The 12,156-nt window shown below is 44.1% G+C and overlaps 1 protein-coding gene across 1 annotated transcript; it reads right to left on the bottom strand.

Annotated features, from left to right (window-relative positions):
* Window positions 1-523: 523 nt before the first annotated feature.
* Window positions 524-4,113, bottom strand: LOC144772253 (uncharacterized). The gene has a single exon (XM_078656476.1). It carries the CDS (start codon window positions 3,050-3,052, stop codon window positions 1,736-1,738), a length of 1,317 nt encoding a protein of 438 aa, XP_078512602.1. The 5' UTR covers window positions 3,053-4,113; the 3' UTR covers window positions 524-1,735.
* Between the last annotated feature and the right edge of the window lie 8,043 nt (window positions 4,114-12,156).

Here is a 12,156-nt window from a genome sequence, read left to right on the forward strand (position 1 = left end):
AGGTCGGTAGGCATAAAAGCTTTTTTAGGAAGGTATTTTCCTCCACCTGCAGCTTATGGTCATAAGTATGTCCCCATACTCCCGCTCCATACGTAGCAATGGTGACACATCTAGCTTGATAGATATGTAGCATGTCCTTAGTGCGTCTATCCCCAATTTTTGCTGCGAATCTAAAAACACCATGTGCATTTTTAGCCATTTTATTACTAATATTCGTAAATTCATTAGTCCACTTCCTGTCCTTTGAGAAAGTGATGCCAAGGTAACAGAATTTACCTACGTCTTGCACCTTATTAACCTCGATAAAAAAGGCCTTAGAGGCTTTATTTCTGTGTCCATAGACCATGGTCTGCGTTTTCCCCTTGTTAATGGACAGTTTCCTATCCCTGATGAAGGTAGAAAAACTGTCCATCTTACCCCATTCCCTGCAGATTTGGTACAGTCCAGTTTGTTGAACCTATGAAGTACACAGTGCTTCTCCCAGAGTATATCAGAAATAAAAACAATGTTTATATGTCTGAAAAATCATTCCTGTGCCTGAGTGTGCACTACAGATTGAATGTTATGAAAGGGAAAATTCCTGTTTAAAAAAGGATACATGTATAAAAATGAAATCCTTTTAGCAAAATTGTCAAATAAGGCAAAAAGGAACCATAACAATATCTATACTAAAGTATAATCTGCTCACAAAGCAGAAAAAAATATTTCTAAACTGGATTGTTGTTTACAGGTTGTTTACAGGTATGACAAATATTATTAACATTAAGTGAAATCAAACATGTTTAAAAAAATACTTTTTTATTAAAAAAGAAGTAGTGACATCATAAGGATGTACAGATGAATCAATGTCATGTGGATGTCAATTAAAACAAAATACCAAAGATTAAAAATTGAAATTTACCTGGAATTTAAAGTTTAACATCTGTAGGTGCATGCATGTAATGGAAAAAGTGCCTCATGGTCAACAATGTTAAAGGTTACAGAGATACTGAGCCATAGGAACAAAGAGATCTCTCTTCTACTTGCACATATAAGGCATCTTCAACAGCGGGAGGGTGGAATCAAGGTGTTCTAGCATTTTTACCAAGGCTAGGAAGGGCAGTAATAGAAAGCTTAGTTGACATTAGTGAGGTCCAGAAACGGTTTCTTCACAAACCTTCTACTTTTGCATGCTGAAATGTGACAAATTCTTCCTATATTTTGCTTGGATGTGTTTGTATTTGATGACAGCAACTTATAAATTTGGGACAGACTGACACTAACCCCATATTCGATCCATGTGTATAGGTTTTCCTCTGTGTGAATTTAGTTATACACAGGTGATGCAAAACAATGGAAGCTCATCCCACATCCTTTACGAGAGAATGCTATTTCCCTATTGTGTGTTCACTAATTGACCATTAGGTATAATAGATCATGAAATCTCTTCACAATTTACAGGTGGTGTCTTAAGAGAATTTATGAAGAAGTGAAATACATGCTGAATATTTTATGTTGTTTTCCATGTGAGCTCCCTGATGGCATTTAGGGTATGTTAACAAATTCCGTACATATGTATAGTTTTTTTCCCTGTGTGCATATGCTGCTGGACTATTAAGGCAAATGAACAAATAAAGATCTTTCTACATTCAATGCATGTGTATGGGTTTTCCCTGTGTTTGCTGATGGCTCTTTAGATGTGCTGATTAAGTCAAAACACTTTACTAATTCACTGCAGGTGTATGATTTTTTTCTTTCAGGTGTGTGTTCGCTGGTGGATCTTTAGGGTTCCTAACTGACGAAAGTTCTTCCCACATTCACTGCAAGAGTATGGTTTTTCTCCTGTGTGTCTTCGCTGATGGAGTTTTAATTTTGATAACTCAGTGAAGCTATTGTTACATTCACTACAAGGATATGGTTTTTCCCCAGTGTGTGTTCGTAGGTGGCATTTCAAGCTTGTTGCGAAAGGAAACCTCTTTCCACATTCACTGCATTTGTATGGTTTTTCCTGTGTGTGTGTTCTATGGTGGAGCATTAGGTATGCTCTTTGAGCAAAGCTCTTTCCACATTCAACGCATAGGAATGGTTTTTCTCCTGTGTGTGTTCGCTGATGTTTTTTTAGACTATGTATCTCAGCAAAGCACTTTCCACATTCACTACAGGTGTATGATTTGTTTTTTCCTGTGTGTATTCGCTGGTGGCTTTTTAGGCTTCCTGACAGACGAAAGTTCTTTCCACATTCACTGCAAGAGTATGGTTTTTCTCCTGTGTGTTTTCGCTGATGGATCTTTAGTTTTGATAAATTACTGAAGCTATTGCTACATTCACTACAAGAATATGGTTTTTCCCCTGTGTGTATTTGTAGGTGGCCTTTCAAGCTAGACGACAAAGTGAACTTCTTTCCACATTCACTGCATGTGTATGGTTTTTCCTTGGTGTGTGTTCTCTGATGGAGCATTAAGGTTGCTCTTTGAGTAAAGCTCTGTCCACATTCACTGCATGTGAATGGTTTTTCCCCAGTGTGTGTTCGCTGATGTTTCTTTAGATTAGGTATCTGAGTAAAGCACTTTCCACATTCACTGCAAACAAATGGTTTTTCCCCTGTGTGTGTTAGCCGGTGGCTCTTTAGATTTGCGGACTTACTAAAGCTCTTTCCACATTCACTGCAGTTGTAAGGTTTTTCCCCTGTATGTGTTCGCAAATGGTTCTTTAGTGATAATAAATGAGCAAAGTTTTTTCCACATTCATTACAGCAGTATGGCTTTTCTCCTGTGTGTGTTCGCTGATGAATCTTTAGTTTTCCTGAGAAAGCAAAGCTCTTTCCACACTCACTGCAGGTGTATGGCTTTTCTCCTGTGTGTGATTGCATATGGATCTTTAATGTTGATGAACTGTTAAATCCTTTTCCACATTCATTACAACTGTATGGCTTTTCTCCTGTGTGTGTTCGAAGGTGGATATTTAGATGTCCTGAGAGAGTAAAGTTCTTTCCGCAATAACTGCATGTATTTCCTTTTTTTCTTGTATGTGTTTGATATTTGACCTGTAGAGCAGATTGCTCATTTAAACTCATTTTACATAAATAGGTTTTTTACTGAATTGCTGAGACAGACAATGTAGGGATGATGAGAGATTAAAAGTCTTCTCACAAACACCCACCTGTTTTTTTTCTCTTATGTTTTTGTTTGCGAGTGAACTCGTAGTTGTGATGGTTGATAAATACTCTTGACGCATTCACTGTGTCTTTATAGGTTTCCCTCAGTGCATGCTTGCTGATGCTGCTTTAGTAGTGAGGAGAAACAAAAGCTCATCTTAAGTTTGTTGTGTATGTATGTTTTTTCTCTAAGGTTTAGTGGCAAATGGTCATATGTTTTGCCATAGATCCTATCAATGTGTTTCCCAACGGACTACTGTGGTTGCTGACAAACTGACTGTATTTTAACATTCACTGCAAATGTGTAGTATTTGCAATGTATCCTGTTCTCTCTATAATAATAATGTTGAATGGTCACTGTAATGCTTGCCAGAGTGATAATATATCTATCAGGGCTTGTGTCTTCAACGCAAATTAAAATGTTTAAAGTCTGGGACCAAATACAACTCACAGCTTATTTCCTATAGTCTGTATCTTCAATTTCAGGCAATATTTATGAAACATACAAACAAAGAACAAGCCTTGTTACCAAGTCTTTACATTCTAGGACGGTGTGCTGCAATGTATCTAGCCAAAGCCTTCTTTCGTTGAACTTTCAGAAGTCTGCTTCACAACCCATTTTGTACACCTATGGTCTTTTTCTACAGATTGTAGGGTTCATCAACAAATCTGACCTTATAATGGTCTAACACCACACTATGGAGGTTATCCTGTTAGAATCTAATAGTTATCTCGAACGAGAGGCGAAATCCGGTATCTTTTAATGCTGGATGAGTGTCCTCAGTCTCTTTATGCCACCGGATTGCACTTGATGTTTTTTGCAGGAATTGTCTGTTGAGATACAAGATTTTTACAGTGCTGTAATATCTATAATTACTATTTGATGTTATTTCGAGCTCTTCTTGAATATTAGACAGCTTTCGAGTATTAACGTATTTTCTTCATTAGTCTTCATCTTATGTATTCTCGAATCGTCTCTCTGTGGATGCAAAAATATTTGTAATCTCTGAATGTATAAGCAATATAAAGAACACTATGCCGAAGACATAACTACTTATTTTCTAATACGTTGTACACTATAGGCCTGATTTAGATATTTTTGGACGGTGTTAGTACCGTCACCATGCAGAGAATCTTTCTCCTGCCATGGTGACGGTACTATGCCTGCCAAATTTGGAGATCCCTGGCAGCCCAGTGGACATCTTGTGCATTTACAGGACCCATCATCATGGCAGATCCTGTAAATTCATTGAAAGGGTCCCTTGCAGCACCATCAGTATGATGGCATTGCCCACTGGCAATTTTGATTTGATTTTCAAAAACAAAATCCCATAGCAGGATTTTGTTTTTGAAAATAAAAAAAGAACAATGAGCCCCTCATTTCAAAAGTTTTCTTCCATGGCAGGTTCTTCCATGGCAGGGAGCCATTAAAAAGTTTGAACGTACATACCACCATGTTTTAGGTGGCAGTTTGTACTCTAAATCTGGCAAGCACACTATCAAACTTCCAACAGCCCTTTCTTTGTAGGGCCGTCAGAGGGGTATATAGGCAGAGGAGACTCAGTAGTCTCCGCTGTCTACATACTGAAGGTCCATATGCCTATTAATTAGGTGAACAGACCTCCCGATTGGCAGAAAGGAGTAACCTTTTCTGCCAGCATCTTAAATCAATTAGTATGCAAATAAGCCTTGATCCTGCTCCAAAAGTACCAGTCCAGTATGAACAAGAGTCCATGTTCCTATAAATGGCAACAAAAGCAACCACATAATAGTTATGACTTTGCTGGACCGGGTCTGTGAGTTACAACTTAAGTCCTAGGGCACAGCAAGACAATTATTGAATACATTTCCACTTAATCAAGTTTATATCTTAGGGAATAACATTACAAAGAAAACAAAACACAACATGGCTATTTGGAAAATAGAAATAATAGAATCCTTCTCACAATGAAAACCAAAACATAGATTGAAAAGAGGATTGTGTGGCATTTCAATGATGATAGTATCTGTAGGTTCACTGCAGAGAGTAGCCAGGCAATGCCTTTATCCTCCCACGGCTCTTTAGAGGGACTGACACATTTGATTGAAGTTAACATGACCCGGTGGACACAGTGTGGATGCACATAGAGTGGCTGTGTGTTTGAAAATGCTGAATTTATTAACTTGAAGATGGCACACTAACGGTTTGGTATTTAGGGAGGGGTAGTTCTTTGTGTTTGCATTAGTACTGGGGTGAATATATGACATTGTTCTGCATTCTGTACATCAACTGTTGTTTTTGCATTTGTCACCCCGAGTGGGATGGGTAGGCTCAGACGTGAGTCCCATGCTCTCCACACCACTGGAGTCAAGCTATCCTGGCTGAAGACGGCTGATAGCCAGAAACCGGTCCTAGGATGCTTGATTCCAGTCCAGGAAAGATATGGCTTGGCAGTTCGGGCTGGACTGTTCCCATGGGGCACAGGGTCAAGGCTGATTTGCATATGACCATGTCTGAACTGGGGTGGTGTGGAGTGCAAAAAAACGATGGATTTAGGCCCAGATCTCTGTACTGGGGTGAATGTATGACATTGTTCTGCATTCTGTCCATCAACTGTTGTTTTTGCATTAGAAATGGCAGCAAGGTTGGCATGTTGAAAGTTCGGTCACAACTCTCCAGTCTTGAACAAACTGCTGACAATCATTTGAGATGACCCTGAGATTTTAGTGTTTTACTGGCCATGCACAGCTCAGACAACGGGCAACCAGTTCAGCCAAAGCCATCCAAGTGAGAGGAAGATGTGTGGGGCTAACTGAAGCCACCTGGCTCAGGGACCATGCACATGCTAAAATAAGCTCTGGGAGTATCACATTTAAACTGACACATAAAATAGTTAGCTCCTGAGGACCTACATAAGTTATACAACAGAGCAGATTTTTATACAAGATAGTCCTGTCCACTACTAGGGCTCTACTAAGGAGAAAAGAGTAAACATATTGAATGAGGGTGTTTTAAACAACAAAATACATGTATTGCTTTGACCCTACTATCAGGCAGGAGAAGAACAGCCATACACTGACTTGACCCATCAGGTTTATGGCTCTGCAAGTGGCTTAAAGCTGTGGCTTACTGGCATGTTGCTGAAAAGAGTCACATGCAGCGCATAAGAATGACCCTAAATGTAATGTGGACCTGGGAACAGGATGTAAAATGATGTGCTTTATGCCTCATAAATCTTGCCTCTCTAAAACGTGACAGCATTTGATTAAATAAATGACAGCCTTCCAGTAGAGTGCCCTTGTAGATATTAAGTATAACTGATTTAGAACTGTTATACTTAGGAAATATGTATTACACTATAATTGATACCTTGTCAGGTTGGTATATCGCCCACATCACACTATGTTTGTTGTCTGTATTTTAAGACCAATAAAACAAATTGCAAAAAAATAAATACATGCTCTGTGAGTGCACCAGAAATTGGGAGCTTGTAGATCATCAAACACAACCCAGAATACATAAAAAGAGACTAGTGCTTCTTACTGGTGCAATCAGTGTAACTAAAACCATCACTGAAAAAAACGTTTTGGGAGCTAACGACTTTTCCCAATTCAATCTACATCTCTGTTTAATGCGATGTACAAGAACAGAAGCTCAGGAAAGACACTTATCAACCAGCCACAACACCACAGACAAGGAGCTTCATACAAGGCCAGAAGCCTGGCTACTACAATTGAATAGCATCTAGGGTTGGGCAGGGTTTGGGGGTTTGCACTATGCAGAATTCCGCAGAGTTGCATTGAAAACACAGAAGAATTCTGCGGAGTTCCGCTCCACCCTACAACTGTCTCTCGGTCTCTTACCTTTCACCGCCCCACTACCTATATTTCTAATTCCCTCTTCCACCCTCCTCCTCTCTCGGTCGCCCAATTCAACGCAAAAACTCAGATGTCTCCTCTCCCCCTATCACACCCTTCTTACCCTGCTGTTATCTCCGCTCCGGCTGTTCCGTCTCCCAGCGCCTCCTGCACATCCCTCCCTGCAAAGGAAGGATCTCACCATGACACTCTGCGTTCCCTGGTAGGGACATGATGCGATCTGCTGAAAGTGCAGCCTTCTCGTCACTGGAAAGTACCACTGCGCACTAGTTTTCAAAGAGCTGAAGGTTTGCGCGATAATCATCCGTGGAGACCTGAGCATGGAGCAGTTCCAGCGAGATAGCACATCTGGGTGTCCAGGTGCGTCTCTCTGCCCGCATCTAGACAGTGGGCAGTGTCTGACTGAGACCCAGAGAGAGTGGACTCTGAGCCATAGAAATGCAAGGGACAAAGGCGCTCACATGAATCTGATCCGTGAGTTGAGTGTGGCATCGCAGCCTGAGACACCGATGCAGCCCAGCTACGTTTGTGTATTACATGCAGACTTTTGTGCAGTCAGATTCACCCCAGGATGGAAGGGCGGTGTATGGATGGTGCCAACATGGGCAGGTAGGGCGCACATCCTAGTGCCATAGTGCTCTGCCCATGCTGATTTTGTTGGTGTTCAGGTGTCATCTGCTGCATTTGTGACACAACTTGCTGACCCACCAGGTCATAAGTTTCCTGGTGTGTGTTTTTGTGATGTGTTTAATATTCAAACAAGGATTACTCAATGAACAGTTTCATTTTGGCATCTTCCAGTTTCATCTTCATACACCGAGGGATTTTGGGTATCATCTACTACCTTCTCGTTGGGTTTGCAGAGTATTTAGAACACTACGTGCATTGCCCCCTTCCCTGCGCTGAGCTGGATTCACAGCTCTATGAAGGAAAAGGACTTTTGTGACACTGCAGATGGCTACTCACGCATGCATACACAATTTGCTCCCTGAATGAGGATTAATTTCCTTTAAGGCTCTATGCTGAGCGTACATATCCATCAAGGGAAATGCTCCTACCTATTTGAGGACAAATTTGATAAAGTATACCCCCAGCAGAACTCTTCGATCAAGTACAGCAAACTTGTTAATGGTTTAGATGGGTCACCGGGGGAGGCCGAAGTTACTTCAGAACCATAGTCTAATTGTGGAATCTTCTGCCTACGGAGCTGAAAGATGCACCTACCTTTTTAGTGTTCAGGAAGAACCTTAAAACTTGGTTGTTTAACCAATGACCCCTTAGGATTTGGCTCTCGCATGCTCCCTTCCGATTGTCTCAGCGCCAAGACGCCTTCAGGTATTCATGGGCTTTTCATTCATTCAGGATATTATGTTGGAAGTTGAATCTCCCCCATTGGATCTCTGGGTTTAATGTTCCCTTACGGAATTCTCTTTCGGGGACATTGAGGAAATATGTGTAAATGGCACCAGGGTCCTGGTGTTTGTCTCTGTCGGGAGCGCCATGTAAATGCATCGTACCTAGGGGTAGGCTGTTTTTTGCAGAATTCTGTGCTCCCAGAGGAGTGCAGAGTTTGCAAAACTCTGCAAACTGCACTGGCGGAGCAGAGTTTACCACCCACCCCTAATAGCAACCTGCAGACAACTTGTATATCTTACATGAATGCGATCCACCAGCACCAACTCCATCCATCTCCAACCACAAACAGAACATATATTATAAAATGCATGTGAGATTGCAAGATGAAACCCTCCCAGACATTCACTCAGATAAACTGCAAAAGGGCAGACAAGGGCAACATGTAATGATTTAGGACCACAATAACTATAGGACAGAAACATCTAAAGCAACAGTAAAAATAGCAGCATTACACTGAGTGGGGATAAGACGCTGGTCTGTTTATAAATCTGAGGTAAAAAAGTGCAATAATTTCTGAACGATAAAACTTAGGAACAGCTTCTTCAAGCCAGCTGTCTTACCAACAGTTATTTAGTTTGGGAGATTGTGAACTGCCAAATATTTTTGTATCTAGATCATGGCACTGTTTACTCTCATATTACGCCCGACAGCTGAATTAAACTCTTTGAAGAGATTCATAATTGCATCTGTTACACCCCTCCAGAGATGAGAAGGGCTTCTATGAGGGTGTTTCTAAAATAGTTTTTCTTTTCACTATGAGAAGTAAAAGATGCAATCTTATGGCAATCTAAGAACAAATCCCCAGGACCAGATGAACCCCCCAATTTATTTGTAAAACAATCCTTTAGTCTGTGGTCTACTAATTACCCAGACACTAAATGAAGCAGCCGAAGGTATTCTGTTGTCCTGGTCAACATCTGTAATTGTACTGCTTTTCAAAAAGGGTGATTAGGATTACCCCACTGCTACATTTCAATATCTTTAATTGACTCTGTAGTAAAGGTCATAGGGTGGGTGACTCAAAACAGGTTAAGAACCTGGGTGATAAAAACAATATTCTCTCAGATCTACATTATGGGGTAAGACCTGGTTTGAGCACAAACAATGAGTACTTAAACCTGTATCCTATTATCAACAAGTGTACAGTAGCCAAACCAAGATCTATTCATAGGACCTTTATAAACCGTACCTCAGCCTTTGACAGAGTAACATTATGGAACATCTTAGGGATCTAGGAATTCGACACAGACTTTGTTTATTTTCTGGAAAGGAATTTATTATCTAATTGCATTTATTTCCCTTCTGTAGGGAAGTTTTCCATTCTGTTAAACAGTCTTTTTGCCCACCCTGCAGGTCAGATGGGGCAATGACCCATGATCTGCCCCTCAACCCTGGAAGGGGGTGGGCAGAAAGCTGTCTAGGCCCCAGGGATTTCTTTTATTTAAAAAAAATAGAGGGTTGTGTGGTGCCCAAAATGGACCCACCCCTAATAAAAAGGTAAACAGTCTTTCAGCCCCACCGAGGGGCAGATGGGGCAATTGCTCCCGATCTACCCACCGGGGGGGTGGGTGGCACAAAGCCCACCAGGGAATACTTTTTTAAATACAAGTAGAGAGGTGGTGGCTAACCAGAATGGGTATGGGCAGGCCCCCACCCCTAATAAAAGGGTAAACAGCCTTTCTGTACCCATGGAGGGTCAGATGGGGGTCATTACACTGATCTGCACCTTCAGGGGGCAGAGAGTCCACTAGACGCTAGGGAATTATTTTGTTTAAAAAAAAGGGGAGTTGGCCAAGATGGCGGAGTGAGCAGACGTACTGCTCCTGAGCTCCCACCGCCGGCCTGATACAGCACCGGCCCGAGGGCCGTTACAGCTACGGTCGGCTCAAATTTAGGGGGCTGGAGAGGTTGCGGTGCCGGTGGGGGCCATCCTGGAGTGGAAACGGCGCCTGTAGATGCTTATTCTTGGGCATCAACCCTGACGAGAGCGGACAGCGCGCAGAGCCGGCAGGGCCACGCTAAAACGCTTGATAGCGGAAGGCGGGATGAAGAGAGTCTGGTGAGGCGGAGCCCGGATCTCCGAGCTGCCCGGGGAGCATGGCGACCTCAGACGAGACACCGGCACGCCGGCCGGGGCTGGTGCCGACGAAGCGGTCAGACTGTGGCTGCAGGACGCGGGTGAGGTGCCGTGGTGCGCGGCCCGCCGACCATTTTGAAAGAGAGGCGTACCGTACCTTGGGCCCGCGCGGGCCCATCAGCGGACTTTGGCGCTCCCCTGCTGGGATACTGCAATGGGGTCCCGGCGGAGCCCATGAGAGAGCTGTAGAGGCGGAAGGCGAGTGGCGGAGCAGCTGTGACTGGGTCCGGGCCTCTCCTGCCTCGACCGGGCCTGACAGACCACGAGGGCCCGGAGGAGGCCGGGCCTTGCGGAGCTCGGGTGCCCGGAGGAAGCTAAGGGAGGAGCAGATGATGGAGCCGACCCGGGAGTTGAGGCAACAGATAGAGGTGAGGCCGCCAGCTTGCTGCCAGCGTAGCCACGGCCTAGTCCCTAAGAGCCGTGGGACGGACTAGTAGGCCGGCTAAGTGGGCCTCGTGGGATGCGGCCTTGAGGCTGGTTGGTGACCCGGGAGCGGTTCTGCCGGACAGGGGCCGCACTGGAGGAGACCGCACTTGGAGGGGCAGTATAAACATGCCAGCGGGGTAGCGGAGGAGAGTCCGGGAAAGAGGGATCCAGGCCCGCCATTTGGAGACTGTGACTTGGCAGACGCCGGGTCCGAGCACCTACTGCAGATGGCCCTGCAGTGTCGCTAGCGCCCTCCTGCAGCCGAGCATTGGTGCAGCCACACCGTCACTTCCCGCATTGTGAGAGCCCAGGCAGGAGAGCTGAGGACTGCCATGCCGCAGCGCTGAGGGGGCAGGGGGAGGCCCCCCTGTCCCCAGACATTGCCTTGATTCCAGGCCTGGCCTAGGCCTAGACGGACGTCAAGCTTGGGAGTCACAATAGGGGACTAGATTGCGGCAGAGCTAATTGAGGCCTGATGTAATGGTTGGCCAGCAGAAGTGGTTGAAGTACCAGTTTGGAATAGCCAAGTACACCGACTGGGGAACGCCTTAAAGGTGAAAAGGGGCAACGCAGAGGATAATGGCGGAGGACGGTGGGTCGTCATTGGCTGTGAGGTCTTGACGACGACTCCAGAAGCGAGGTGGCCCCTGGGAGCAGCTGGTTAGGGTGAGGGTTTTGCGGTCTGCGGGATCCCTCAGACACCTGCGCTCTGTTGCCTTCTAATTGGGACACTGGTCGCCGCTAAGTGCAAATAGGGACTGGGCGCTACACCACAGAGGTTCTCCCACAGCATTTCTGGATCTAATTAAAGCGAGCTATGTCCTCCTCCAGGGGCCGCAGAGACAAGACCCTTAAAGACTTGTTTGCGAAGGCGCAAGCTGGACAGTTGGCTTCCAATATGGTGACAGGTGCCTCTGGCCCGACATCAGAACGTGTCGATGGCGCGGAACCCATGATGAACCTCAATTAATCTCCTCAAGGGCGTTTCAACTGTTTTAATGTCCACTCAAGACCACTACTAAGCACATTTCTAGTCTCATTACATGACAATACTTGTTTCGATCCTCTCACAATAAAGTGCCAATCATAATATTATACCTAGGATGTTGACATGTTACACATAAGCACAATACGAACACTGACATTTCAGATATTGGCAAACAGAAAACTTGGCAACTATGAACCC

This window comes from Lissotriton helveticus, chromosome 8, assembly GCF_964261635.1.
Source record: "Lissotriton helveticus chromosome 8, aLisHel1.1, whole genome shotgun sequence".
In the NCBI taxonomy this organism is placed as follows: Eukaryota; Metazoa; Chordata; class Amphibia; order Caudata; family Salamandridae; genus Lissotriton; species Lissotriton helveticus.

Excerpts from the sequence above, each read along its gene's own strand:
- LOC144772253 (XM_078656476.1), bottom strand. The coding sequence starts at position 3,052 with ATGAGTTTAAATGAGCAATCTGCTCTACAGGTCAAATATCAAACACAT.